A 13043-nucleotide genomic window follows, 5' to 3' on the forward strand; every position below is an offset into this window, starting at 1 on the left:
CAAAATATTTGTAATTGCAACAATTTTCTGGGAGAAATGGTGCATTTTCAAGGAAAATTCCAGGGGTGCCGATAATTTCGGCCATGACTGTGTGTGTGTGTGTGTGTGTGTATGTATGTATGTATGTATGTATGTGTGTATATATATATATATATATATATATATATATATATATATATATATAAACAAAGGTGTATATCAAGACAGAAAATATATTAAAGAATTTTTTGGCATTTTTAGGCAGAAAATTTGTGACATTTTAGCAAAGGCTTTTGCCATGTATGTTAGGGTATGCATCTATTTGTACCCCATCTTTCTCAGGATTGGAACTCACACTATCATATTAAAATGAACATATTTCATTTGCTTTGAAATTTTAAAATCAGATGCTTTCTCAATGCCCCTCAATAGATTCCTCTATTCAAATTTCCCTATAGCAGATAATCAGTGAAACTTCATTTCATACAACATATTTTCCATAGTACACCATTACAAGGTAATTTACAAGCAACGTCAGATATAATTCATAGCAGCTAAATAAAGATGAGCTTTACAAACTGGTGCGTTTAAAATTTTACTGAAAATATTGTAATATTCTGGCAACCAATCTTTCCCCAATATCCTTAGATGCTAATAAAAAGATCAGAGGCAAGCAAGTGATATAACCTATAGTGATACTGGTTGTATAACTTGGTCATGCCTTTTAGTCTGGGAAAGTGAGAATACACCTGACTGAGCTTCTGTGTACCATGTTTAATTTTTGCTTTGTCCTTTTTCAGTGGCCAGATCTGTATAGAGTATTTCAGACATGGTCTCAATGACATGTTATAGACACAACAGTGTTTTCAACATACAGTAGCATAACATTTTATTTTACATTGTGTCATGCATGTTGCCTAGAAGATGAAAATATTGATGTGATGTAAGTCTTTTCAGAATTTGGTTTGTAGATCAGTATTAGCCATCTTTTTTGATAATTAATGACCCTTAGATCTCCATGAACTGTGTGCTTGTCTATATTAAGTTTTATTTCCTTCAGTGCTTCTGAATTGCTTTTATTGACCTGTTAGTACATACTATCTGTCCAATTTTGGTATGATCTGTAAATTTATCTCGTCAGAATTGTTATTATTAATATAAATTAGCAAGGGTATCCTAGAGATATATCACATGATCTCAGTTCATGTGTAGCTTTTGCCTGTATTTGTTTTCTTTCTTCATTTGTATAAACAGTCTGAAATCTAGGTTGTAAGTTAGCAGTGATACCATTGGCTTCTAGCTTCAAAATGAATCTTCACTACAAAATAACAAATGCATTTTACAAGTTTGTTATTTTTTTATTATTTTTTTCTGCTACTTCAGCAACCTTTTTAAGTACATTTATTTCTGTCCGTATTTTTCATAACCTTATGCAAAAAAGTAGAAAGGATTATTGGTCTATAATTGCAGGGATCAATTTTTATTTCTTCCTGTCGTTTGGAGTTGTATTTGTACATTTGTAGTCATCAGATTCTTCTTAAATCAGAAGTGATTAAAGGAATGTGCATACATAAATTTGTATAAATATTGCCTTTCATTTTCATGCAGTATGTGAATCTTTTGTTTGAAGGTCTCAAAAACTCTGGAAAAATTTGACATTGAAGAGCAATCAGCAAGTGTCTTTCAAGAAAGCTACCCCAATATTCTAGTCATCGAGTCCACCGTAACAGAACTAAACACAGCTCAACATGTAAGAAACTCCTTTCAGTACAACTCCTCTTTATCTTTGGAATTTTTTATATTTTCAGTTAAAGAAGTGTTCCATTTAAATTTCTGTTGTCCCAGTGCCTTAAACAGAGGGACTGTTTTGACTGAAAGAATCGGCCTTCTTGACATTCAGAGTAATTATCTGTCAAAGTTTGCCTTGTACCGCTTGATGATTTCTTTTTTGTTTACTTACACTTAGAAATAAATCTACCTTTTTGTTATTAAGAAAACACATGAAAATGTCCATCTTTAATTTATTTGACCAGCGTTAAGAACATCGGTGGAAATGATCAAACCCACTTTTTTATTCTAGGTAAAATGTTGTTCGGATCAAACTTCAGTCTCATTACTTTGCATCAGTTGTAATGTTTATATGAATGTATAAATCTAGATTAGCACTCAGACCAATTGTTAATGAAATATTAAGATGCATGGAATTTTAGCCATTGTCTAAATCATACTGCATATTGTATTCTGCAAACACATACAGTATACATTAAACATGCCTCCTAGTGACTAGTTGATGGTATTTCACGAGATGCCATGACTTCTCTTCGAATTAGTACTGTGTTTAGCCAAGTTTTTTACTACATAAAGTAATATATATGTTTTGGAATAGTATTATTCCATTTTTATTTAGGAAATACTACATACAATTAGTATGTTACTACAAAGAATAAAAAAATGACAAATTTCATAATATTTAAATATCTTGGCTGGGAAAAACACAAAATTTACCAAATTCAAATGATCCCATCACATGAATAAACTCTAAAAGGTTATTACTGTACATACTCAAGCTGTGACAAACATCTTTTTGGAGGAGTGACAGGGCATTTTGCTAATTGATGCTAGGATAGGTGTTTTTTCCTTTAATCACAAAAAGGAGAATCTAGAAATTGGACAAACTAATGGATATTCTAATATTCATTGTTTTAAAAATAGTACATTGCTTTGTAGCAATTTCCAGATAAGTGAATGCAATCATCACCATTCTTGTTTTGTTTTTAATTATATCATAATGTTCAATTTGAACTTTAACATTAAAAAAATGCTAAGATATTAAGTCTTTACATGTTGTATATTCATTCCCTCCTTGCTGTTTCCATAAGGAAAGTAGGTGTGCACAACATTTGGCCTGCAGGCAAAAGAAAGTGTACCAATAAATGTCATTTATTAAATTTATTTTAAAAAACAATTTTAAAATAATTCTCAGTTTTACCACACTCCCAAGTGCACAGCTTATATTTGGAAATTACAGTAGGCATTTGATGTAGTCTGCAAAAACAGGGTTTTACTTATTTTCATATGATATCGTCTAGCTTTAGTCACATTAAAATTTTGAATAGTTAAAAATGCAGGACAAGCTGTCAGTTATAAATGATAATAAGTATAGAAATTATTTAGCCTTGTACATGTCATTTTTCATGAAATCTGCCCTTACTCTGTACGAATACTTAAAAAAACATGTTTTGAAAAATTCAGAGTAACCCAAAATTGACTATTACAAATTTACATTTTTTTTGTAAAAAATATCTACATTAAATTTGTAGTTATGAGTACTAATAAGACATAGATAAATAGCTAGAATCTCTAGAGAGTAAAATGTTATGCCTTTTACTAGGCTAAGGTTTTCTTCGGCTATGGACAAATATAGCTAATTTTATAATCTTTCCTCCAAACACACTCACCTCAAAATAGGCAATAGGAGGACAAATCACTAAACCATTAAAGAACACTTAGGTTGACTTTTTATAGATATGTTTCTTATTTGTTAATGAGTAAATATATTTGTAAGATTAGTGAGTGTGAGGAGTAAGTGTTGAGGAAAAGTGGGAATAAAGTGAAAGACAGTCTGTTTTGAAGAGCAATTGGGTAGCTGTTCTTAGAAAATGTGAAAGAAGCTATCATGATAAGACAGATTTTTTTTTCCTTGAATGGAGCATGTTGTTGCCTAGCAAAACTATCTTTGCACCTAGTGTTCATTTTGACCTTGCAAAATTATCAGATGTCAGTGTTGGGTCAGATTTTTTCCCTCACATACTGCATTAACCACATTAGAGTGGGAAGCTTACTGCATTAAGTGAAGTGCATTGAAGTAATAGTGACTCATTTGCTTATTAAAAGCAAAGCAGCTTTTGCTGTTAATAATGGCCTTTGTTAAATATTGTAAACATGAGAAAATTATTTCCAGTATTTCAAATAAAGGGTTAATAGTATTTTATGATGAAATTTCACAGCTGCTGGGAGATGCCTGTGAGTTAAATCAAATTTAATTAGGAATACAGTGTGATTCATGCAAGGCCAGTAATGAATTAATTAAACAAAACAAACCCATAAATGTGTCCTTAGTTGGACACATTTTTATTTGTATATCTTATGTGTGTTTAGCTACAAATGAAGTTTATATGCATATTAAAGACAATGAAGTAAACAAAACAAAAAAAATCAAGTTTGGTCAGATCGTTTAAAAAATTTAAAGGCATTTACTTTTCTTGAGAAGACAGTTTAGAGACACTTAAGAATAACAAACAGAACAAATGAATTTTTGTCTAACTACCAGATTTAAAATGTATATCCGGATCTGCAGCCTTATGTGTTCTTGTCCTGTCTTTGAGGTAGGATAGGCATTTTCCTATTTCTTTTTTTTCACAAAGCCACACCCTGTAACCTCCTAATTTTCTCTGTGTCACTGTCTCTCTCTCTATACACACACACACACACCTTTGCTGACTTCATCCCACCAGTGAGTACTATCAGAATTTTTCTGTACATACAGTATTGAATTTTAAACCATCAAGGCATTTGTGCGAGATGCCGCATTGCTAGCCTTTATTACAATAGGGTAGCGTAGCTTATCTGTACTTTGCTTCAAGGAAAAAAAGTCTAAGGACTTTTAGTCCATTTAGTATAGCAACGTTTCCAAATTTTGGTAACACTTCAAGCCTTTCCTTACTTTCATATTCTGTCTATGAAAGTCATGTACAGGAAACAAGACAGGATGCATCACTTGCAGACACATGCTTACTTTGAATGTGCTCAACTTAATGGCAAGTATGCAAATTAAACTTGTACCCCACAAATTCTAGGAGAGTAAGTCATGTAGCAAAACCAGGAAAATCTACAAGTAAGTCCTCAAAGTATATGTAAACAGGATTGGTAAACTTCATTAATGCCTGTAATAATTGTGTAAAGACAGAATTGGTCCACATTCTACACCCAAAACAGAATTTGCATTTCACCTCCTTGAATATAAGGTTCAAATATCAGGTGGAGTCTCCATTCACATACCCCCGCATCAGCCTTCCTAGGGAGACTGGAAAGTGTGATTCTTTAATAATGTTAACATATTCTGTTGTTCCAATTTATAATATTAGGACCATCACCTCAGGCTGCCAGTCCTAAGGACATTGTCCTATGTTTTTATAAAAAACTGAAGAGACATGTCAGCCAAAACATCCGCACAATATTCCATGCTTTCACCATCTCTGGTTGGATTTCATCCACACCTGTGGCCTTGCCACTATGGAGCTATTTAACCACCCCAGTAACCTCTGCCACAATAAGGAACCCAGGGTCAACAAATGTTTTTGACAGTGTCTTTTCAAGGAAATGTAATTATGCTTGATTTATGAGTTCCTCAAAGTGTTTCTTTCACTTGATGATATCACCAAGTTGAGACCGTTTCTCACACTCTCGCCAAGAACAGCCAAACAAATTTCCACCACCCTTTTAAAAAGTTGTTTGCCACAGCTTCGAGGCCACCCGAACGTTATACTCTATGGCCTCACATGGGCCTTTGCTTCGGCCACTGCTACCTTTTTGAGCTAGTGGTATCTCTCAATTAAATGTAAATGCAGTTCTCCTAATATTGTGTGGAAGAGCCCTTTTTTGAACCTGATGTCTTCCCTCATCATTGGTGTCCACTAACCAGCCTTAGGATTTCAGTTATGGCACATGCTAACAGTTCTTTAGCCAAAGCTGCACTGGACACAGTCTGTTTAAATGCAATGTCCTTGACCACTCCAGAGATGCTGGATCATCTCCTTGGAAGGTGAAAGCTGAACTCATTCCAAAATGAGACACGTGCTAATAATTCCTACCATACCCTCTCCTCGTACTTGGATTTTTAGGCCTGGCCAGCTGATCCCATATTTGTTTATGCCAGCTAACAATCAGATGAGAGGTAATAACCTTTTTTTAGCCTAAGCATCCAAAATATACAACCTGAAATCAGATGACAGAGTTATAAAGTTCATCATTGACCCTTGGCAAAAGGTACTGTGGTAGCAAGTGCACTAACATGAAAAACCTTTTGTTTAAACAATGTGTTAACTAGTGTCAATCCTTGACTAGCATTGAAGTACAAGTATAGTCCACTTCTTGGATTCAGATCTGATAGGACATTCCCATGAATTTTACCTCAGTCGTTTCCTGCGTAAACATTAAAGTCTCCCAGTAGGACTACAGCGTTAGAATATGATACCCTTTCAGGGACCTGATTTAATGCCTGTAAAAAGAGTGAATACTCTGAAATGTTATTTAGTGTATAGATTCAAAAAACAGTCAACATTTTGCAACTCTGCAGCTTAAAGTCATATGGATGCCACCCACTTGTCCACCAGAGCTTATACAAATTGCACAGTGCCCCCCTCCACAGCAAAGAATGTACAGTACTTCCTACTTCTCAAGAGCCAGCTCCATTTGCCATGGACTAATCCCTGTGTTTGGATCCATCCATTACTTGCTTGTCACATGACAGACATAACCATAACCTTGCCTTGTGAGTGATAAACACAGATGGCAGCTTTACACAGTTTTTTTTATGGTTGATTTTGAGCTGGCTACATGGCTAATGAAACATTAACAAGTACAAGTGCAAAAATATCAAAAGTAAAAGTTAATGTAGTATTTTGCCTCATTTTAACTTGTTAATCTTGATTCCAGATTACATATCGATACAGCAAAGCTAACAGTTTTAATTTTGCTATTCCAGTAGTTGTAGAGGTCACTGTAATATGCGTTTCAGTTTAGATTAAATGTTTAGCTGGTCTATCAGGATGTTCATAGGTACTAAAAATAGATTTTCTTTCAAGGAAGGTTTTTGGGCAGATCCTTCCTGGTCATACTGTATTTGGCAAAGGAGTTTTCATAACAATTAGTCACTTTTTACTGCAAGAAAATCTCCTTAAGGAAATGTTTTAATACATTCCTTTAATTGGATTTATGTGTGATTATTTCTGCATCTATATTTGTGTCAACTTTTTACAAAGGTAAGGTGAAACTTGGTCCCATCAGTATTTCATACAATAGTTATATATGGTGCTTGTATGCACAACAATAAATAGACATTCCATTATTGTGCATCCTTTAGTTGTTTTAGTTTAACTGTCTTCTTTCTATGTGGTGCCAGCAAGTGTAAAATACCCTATGTTTACTTAAATATTTTTTTATCTATAATTTAGAGAGTTACTGCAGAAAATGGCAAAGAATATGTGTATGGACAATTATGCATATGTGCTGGAGCCAGACCTAAACTAATTCAGCAAAATAACCCTTATGTGCTTGGAATTCGAGACACTGACACTGCAAAGGTTAGTACTGGAGACTGGTTTACTTGAACAATTATGCAAATGATAAACTACTTATGGAAATTCATCATATTATGCGAAGCAAACCATTAATATCTTAATTGTGAACTAACTTACACAAGGCCAGTTTTGGTGTACTTTGGAATACCAAAGGGACCATCAATAATCATGAACCAAGGATGAGCCTGGCAATGCAGTGCTGCTTCTAATAAATAAATCATTCCAATAAAAACAGTGATGAAGGTGGAGGTTAAAAGCATCAATAAATAAATAAATCCAAAACAGGGTTAAAAGCCAGGTTAAAATGTAGTCAGGACTTTCACTTTAAAATATATTAAGAGCCTTTGTGCTTCTTTGTAAAATTCATGTCCCTGCTGCTGTCCCCTTCTGTTTTTTCAGCCCACAGAGCCACCTGCCGACAAGTACAGTCAACCCTTACATGAGCTTACTCCCCAATCTCACAGCCAGTGCTGGGGTACCCCAAACCCAAATTGTTTCCCTCCTCACTATCCTTCAGTGTCTGTCACTTCCATCATCTATCACATGGTCTCCACTGGGAAGCCACTCTGAGTGGTTGGCAGGGTCACTCCTGCTCCCTCCTTTTGGGGCCACTACCCAATCACTTGCTACATGCTCTTGCACCTGCTTATTCCAATCCTGACTCTCCATTCACTTTTATTTCTGGGTAACGTCTGTTTATTTTCTCATTTATATTTTCTTTGTCTTCCTCCTGTCTCCCACACTCAGGCTCTCCATTATATCTCCATGGGCGTGGTGTCCTAATTATGACCCATGGATGATCAATGAGGAAATTGAAACTAACCGCACCATCATATGAAAGTGGGATCAGCACCAGTCTCTTCATCAAACATCCCTGGGCTGCACGAACAGGCACATCCACAGTGCTCTGAGCCATACATTTTTATTTAAAAACCTGCCCCAAGCCATAACATTTTCATCACCATGCTTTATTGCTGGTATGAGGTTCTTCTGGTCAAATGCCATCTTTGGTTTTCACCAAAAATGTTACATGGTACTGTGGCCAAATAACTTTGCCTCTTTTAGTAGAAGATTAATGCATTTTGACATCAGCAGTGGCAAGAACTACATGTAGGTCCCATTATGAAGTTCTGGGGTTTTTAGAGACTTTTTTGAGCATTTTGCATTCTGCTCTTAAGCTTAACTTGCTGGAGTGGCCTGGCCTGGAAAGAACACCTGGTGCACCTGATTCTAATTATATGTATTAGATGTAGTCATAAATGTAGATTGTACTTAATTTTTCCTCATGAAAAATAAGCATTTATGTTTATTTAAATTGTGCAGTGGACTTCAGAATGTAAATATAATATAATGTTTGTTGTATTATATACCTTTAGCTATAAATACAGGTTAAATTAAGATCAAATTTCGATATTGAATGTCCACATATAAAAAAACCCCACACATTTCATGGTTATGTACTTACTTTTTCGTATGATGTATGAAAGAGCAGTGCATCATTATTAACATTGACAGCTACATCCCATAGCATTTTGCTGGTGTGCTTATCCAGTCTTCAAAAGGTTAAAAGTAAAATAAAATACATAATTATAATAATTTATTCTCTTAAAATTAAAAAAAGGATTTTAGCTGTTATGTGTGCTTTCTTATATCCCCAGATGTTTTGTTTATTCTTAAATTTAAGTGTAAAATTGGAATCTTTCACACTTCATACATATACTGATCAGCCACAACATTAAAACCACCTGCCTAATATGAGTAGGTTCCCCTTTGTGCTGCCAAAGCAGTTCTTGCCCATATAGACACGGACTTCACAAGGTGTCCTTTGGTATCTGTCACCAAGACATTAGCAGCAGATCCTTTAAATCCTGTAATTTGCGAGGTGGGACTTCCATGAATTGGACTTGTTTTTCCACAACATCCGCTCTTTGTTATTTTCCTCAAACCATTCTTGAATAATTTTTGCAGTGTGGCAGGGTGCATTGTCCTGCTTAAAGAGGCTATTGCCATTGCCAAGAAGGGGTGTTTCATCAGACCAGGCTGCCTTCTTCTATTGGACTATGGCCCAATTATGGTAAGTGCCCATTGTAGATGCTTTCAGTGTTAGCCTTTGGACGGCATGTGTAGTCTGACAGGTCTGTGGTTATGGAGCAAGCTGCAATACACTGTGTGTTCTGACTCTTTTCTCTCATGGCCAGCATTAAGTTTTTCAGCAGTTTATGCTACAGTAGCTGTTCTGTGGGATCAGACTACTGCCAGGCTAGCCTTCATTCCCCATGTGCATCAAAGAGCCTTGTGCACCCATGACCCTGTCAGCAGTTCACCAGTTGGCCTTCTTTGGACCACTTTTGGTAAATATTAACCACTGCATACCAGGAACACCCCACTAGACCTGCCATTTTGGAGATGCTCTGGCCCAGTTGTCTAGCCATCTATATTTGGCTCTTGTCAAAGTCATTCAGGTCCTTCCATTTGCCCATTTTTCCTGTTTCCAATACATTGCCCACAAGAACTGACTGTTCACTTGCTCCTTAATATATCCCACCCTTTGACAGGTGTTCATTGTAATGATGTAATCAGTGTTACTCACTTCACCTGTCAGTGATTTTAACATTGTGGCTGATCAGTGTATATTGTACACAGAATGTTTTGACTGTGCATTTACCATCTGGCCATGGTACCATGCTCTAATGTAAAAACTGTAGCTTTCCTAACACTTGACACTAACTCCAATAGTTAGATTTGACTCTTCCTTCCATGCATATAGCTCTTATTTTTATTTTTTTTAATTTTTTTTTTTTTTGAAGGAATTTCAGAAACGTTTGTCGGATGCCAGAAGAGTCATTGTGGTTGGTAATGGAGGCATTGCTTTGGAGCTTGTGTAAGTTAAAGGAAAGCAAACATTAAAATCCAAAACATAACATGTCCTGGAATGTCAGTAGAAGCTTGAGATAGTAGTTCATCTTCATTTAAGTTTTATGAACTACTGAAAAATATAATCACAAATACAGTAGGCAAAGATTTATTTCTATCCATGCAAGTGTTTTATTATACTTGGGAAGCATGAACTGTCAGCTTTTGTTTTGTACCAAAAGGAAAGTAAAACAAGTAGGTGGTATATACCTTGTGGGTACATAGGAAAGTTTGTGTTTTAAATTAAAATTTCTAGTTTCTAAGTAAGTTTTGTTTTGACTCCAGAGTAAACTTTGAAGGGCCATCTACAAAAATACTAATACTCTCACAATTTACATCTAACAGTTGTTGAATTTGAACATAATTTATATTCCAAAAAAAGAACAGAATTCTTGAACTGTCTTACAACCATCCAAGATCACAAGGTGGCTGGAGTCAGAAACCAAAAATATATGTACTCTGTATATGTATGTTGCTAACAATGTGGTTGTATATCCATTTGTTTCCTGTACGCGCTTATTCTAATTGAATGTTATGGAGAAAATAGGCATGGAAAAATACTTTTTATTAAAGAAAAATTGCATTGTGATATATTACTTTAATTATACAGTTGCTACTAGAATTCAGGTTACATTAGTGTTTCAGAGGCATAGACTGAAAAAACACCAAGGCCGATAGCTTTATTCAGAATGGAGGATAATTTGTCATTTGTTTTTCAGTATAGGCTTCATTTTTGAGATTTAATTTTTCTGTGAATATATGCTGTGGCTTTTTCTGTTTTACTCCAGTTATGAAATAGAAGGTTGTGAGGTCATTTGGGCAATCAAAGACAAAGATATTGGTAACACATTCTTTGATCCAGGAGCAGCACAATTCTTGTTGCCAAGCCTGATGGGAGAGAAACCTGATGTTCTCCTGCAGTGTAAACGCACTAAGTTCACCACAGAAGGTAATAAGTACTTATTACTACTTTTTTTAAATACTGTTCTGTCCAGATAATCTTTATATACAGTGGAACCTCGATTATCCGGTCTTCAATTAACCGTGCATTTGGTTATCCGGGATCGCCTAGAAAAAAAGTGTGAGACATCACAAGACCGCCAAGATTTTGCCACCAAGAATTCCGACTACAGGAATGTACATTACGTTTGTCACAGCTTAAGTTTTCTTTGTCGATGGGTTTCTGAGAATTATTCTAAAAGGATTGAAAGTACAGTATAGCATCTGTGCACCAGCCAGGTGATCCCCTGCTATGAAAAACCGTTACACTTAATCCGATGCAGAGGACTCGTTGTGAACACTCTCCCTCCCCTTTTTCCAAATTCAGACGACTGCCAATAAGTTTTGTATGGGTCGCACGGTCCGTGTACGCGATGCCTTGTTCTGGGTTCATTCAGTTGGTGTCCACACCTTGAGGTTAGAAAGCGGTTTTGCGTAAGTTCGTGCCGAAATGTCGGGGTCCAGTGCGGGAGCAAAAAGAAAAAGAGTTGTTTTGTCAATTGCTACGAAACTGCAAATTGTTGAACGTGCTGAAAAGGGGGAATCAATTGCTAAGCTTTCATCAGAATTTAACATAGGAAATCAAACAGTGCGTGATGTTGTTCGGAAGAAAGATGAACTCTACAAGTTCGTAACTTCATCCGATACATTTAACTGGATGAGTGCGAGCAAGACAACAAAGGGTTCAAAATTTGACGATCTGGATAGAGCTGTGTTCGAATGGTTCAAGCAAAAACGCGCCGTGGGATGTCCTGTATCCGGGTCATTGCTGCTCGAAAAAGCAAAATGGTTTCACTGTGAGATGAAGATTCCTGAACCATTTGCTGCGTCTCAAGGATGGCTGCAATGTTTCAAATCTCGCCATGGAATTAGACAGTTGGATATCCAAGTTGAGAAACTAAGCAGTGATTCTGACACTGCAGCACTATACGTAACAGAATTTAAACGTCTTGTCGAGGCTTTCTTGAGCAGGAAGCGGATTCAAATTTTAGTGACAGCCTAACACTTCGCAAGCTCTGCACGTCAATAAAAGTGAAGCGCTGCAAGAACACAAAGCAGCGTCTCCTGTCTGATTTTGTCAAGAAAACTTCATAAACAACACAAGAAAGGTAAGAATTTCACTGTACAGCACCTATTCTAGCATTTGTGAATTTTTATAATTATTTTCGATTATCAGTGATTTTTGATTATCCAGATGATGGCCGCCGGTCATTAAACCGGATAATTGAGGTTGTACTGTATTATTCTTGTTTTTTAATAGTACTAGGGGGCTCCGCGCCAGCTCGCTTCGCTTGCCCACCCCTGGGTTTGTTTAACCGGATATACAATGTAAAGAGATTGTTATTTTCATGGGAATTGTTACATATACATTATTTTCACTTTTACTTTAAAACTTTAGTAAAAACAATATTTTGAATTAACTTTTCTTCAAGATTGCATTGAATTTTGATTCTGTGTTTGGGCTTACATCGAGACAACGCAACGTATAACTGCCTATGAGTGAATATCGTTTCTTTCTCTCTAATAAATAAAATTTCTTTTTAGAATGTTTGTCCATGCTCTTTCTTCTTTGCTTTGTCGTTGATGTATCATCTAGAACGTATAAAATTATTGTCCTGATAAAATTTATGAGCTGAGAGCACAGTAAGTGTGTCTGCCAAAAGCATTCACACGACTAAGAGCTGAGAGCACAGGAACTGTGTCTGACAAAAGTATTCACATGACTGAGATTAGATGACCATGGTCTTGTTTGAAAATAGTTGTAAGTAGGGCATGACTTGAAAGAATCTCATG

The 13043-nt window shown here is 35.8% G+C and overlaps 1 protein-coding gene across 1 annotated transcript in view; it reads left to right on the top strand.

Moving 5' to 3' along the window:
• pyroxd1 (pyridine nucleotide-disulphide oxidoreductase domain 1) overlaps positions 1-13043 on the top strand; it is a 61961-nt gene that overhangs the window by 22723 nt on the left and 26195 nt on the right. Inside the window, exons 3-6 of the mRNA XM_028806703.2 lie at positions 1610-1729; positions 7212-7340; positions 10145-10218; positions 11039-11199. Coding sequence (XP_028662536.1) covers positions 1610-1729; positions 7212-7340; positions 10145-10218; positions 11039-11199 — 484 coding nt within the window. The remainder of the gene's footprint in view (positions 1-1609; positions 1730-7211; positions 7341-10144; positions 10219-11038; positions 11200-13043) is intronic.

The sequence above is a fragment of the Erpetoichthys calabaricus genome, chromosome 1 (genome assembly GCF_900747795.2).
Source record: "Erpetoichthys calabaricus chromosome 1, fErpCal1.3, whole genome shotgun sequence".
NCBI classification, from domain to species: domain Eukaryota; kingdom Metazoa; phylum Chordata; class Cladistia; order Polypteriformes; family Polypteridae; genus Erpetoichthys; species Erpetoichthys calabaricus.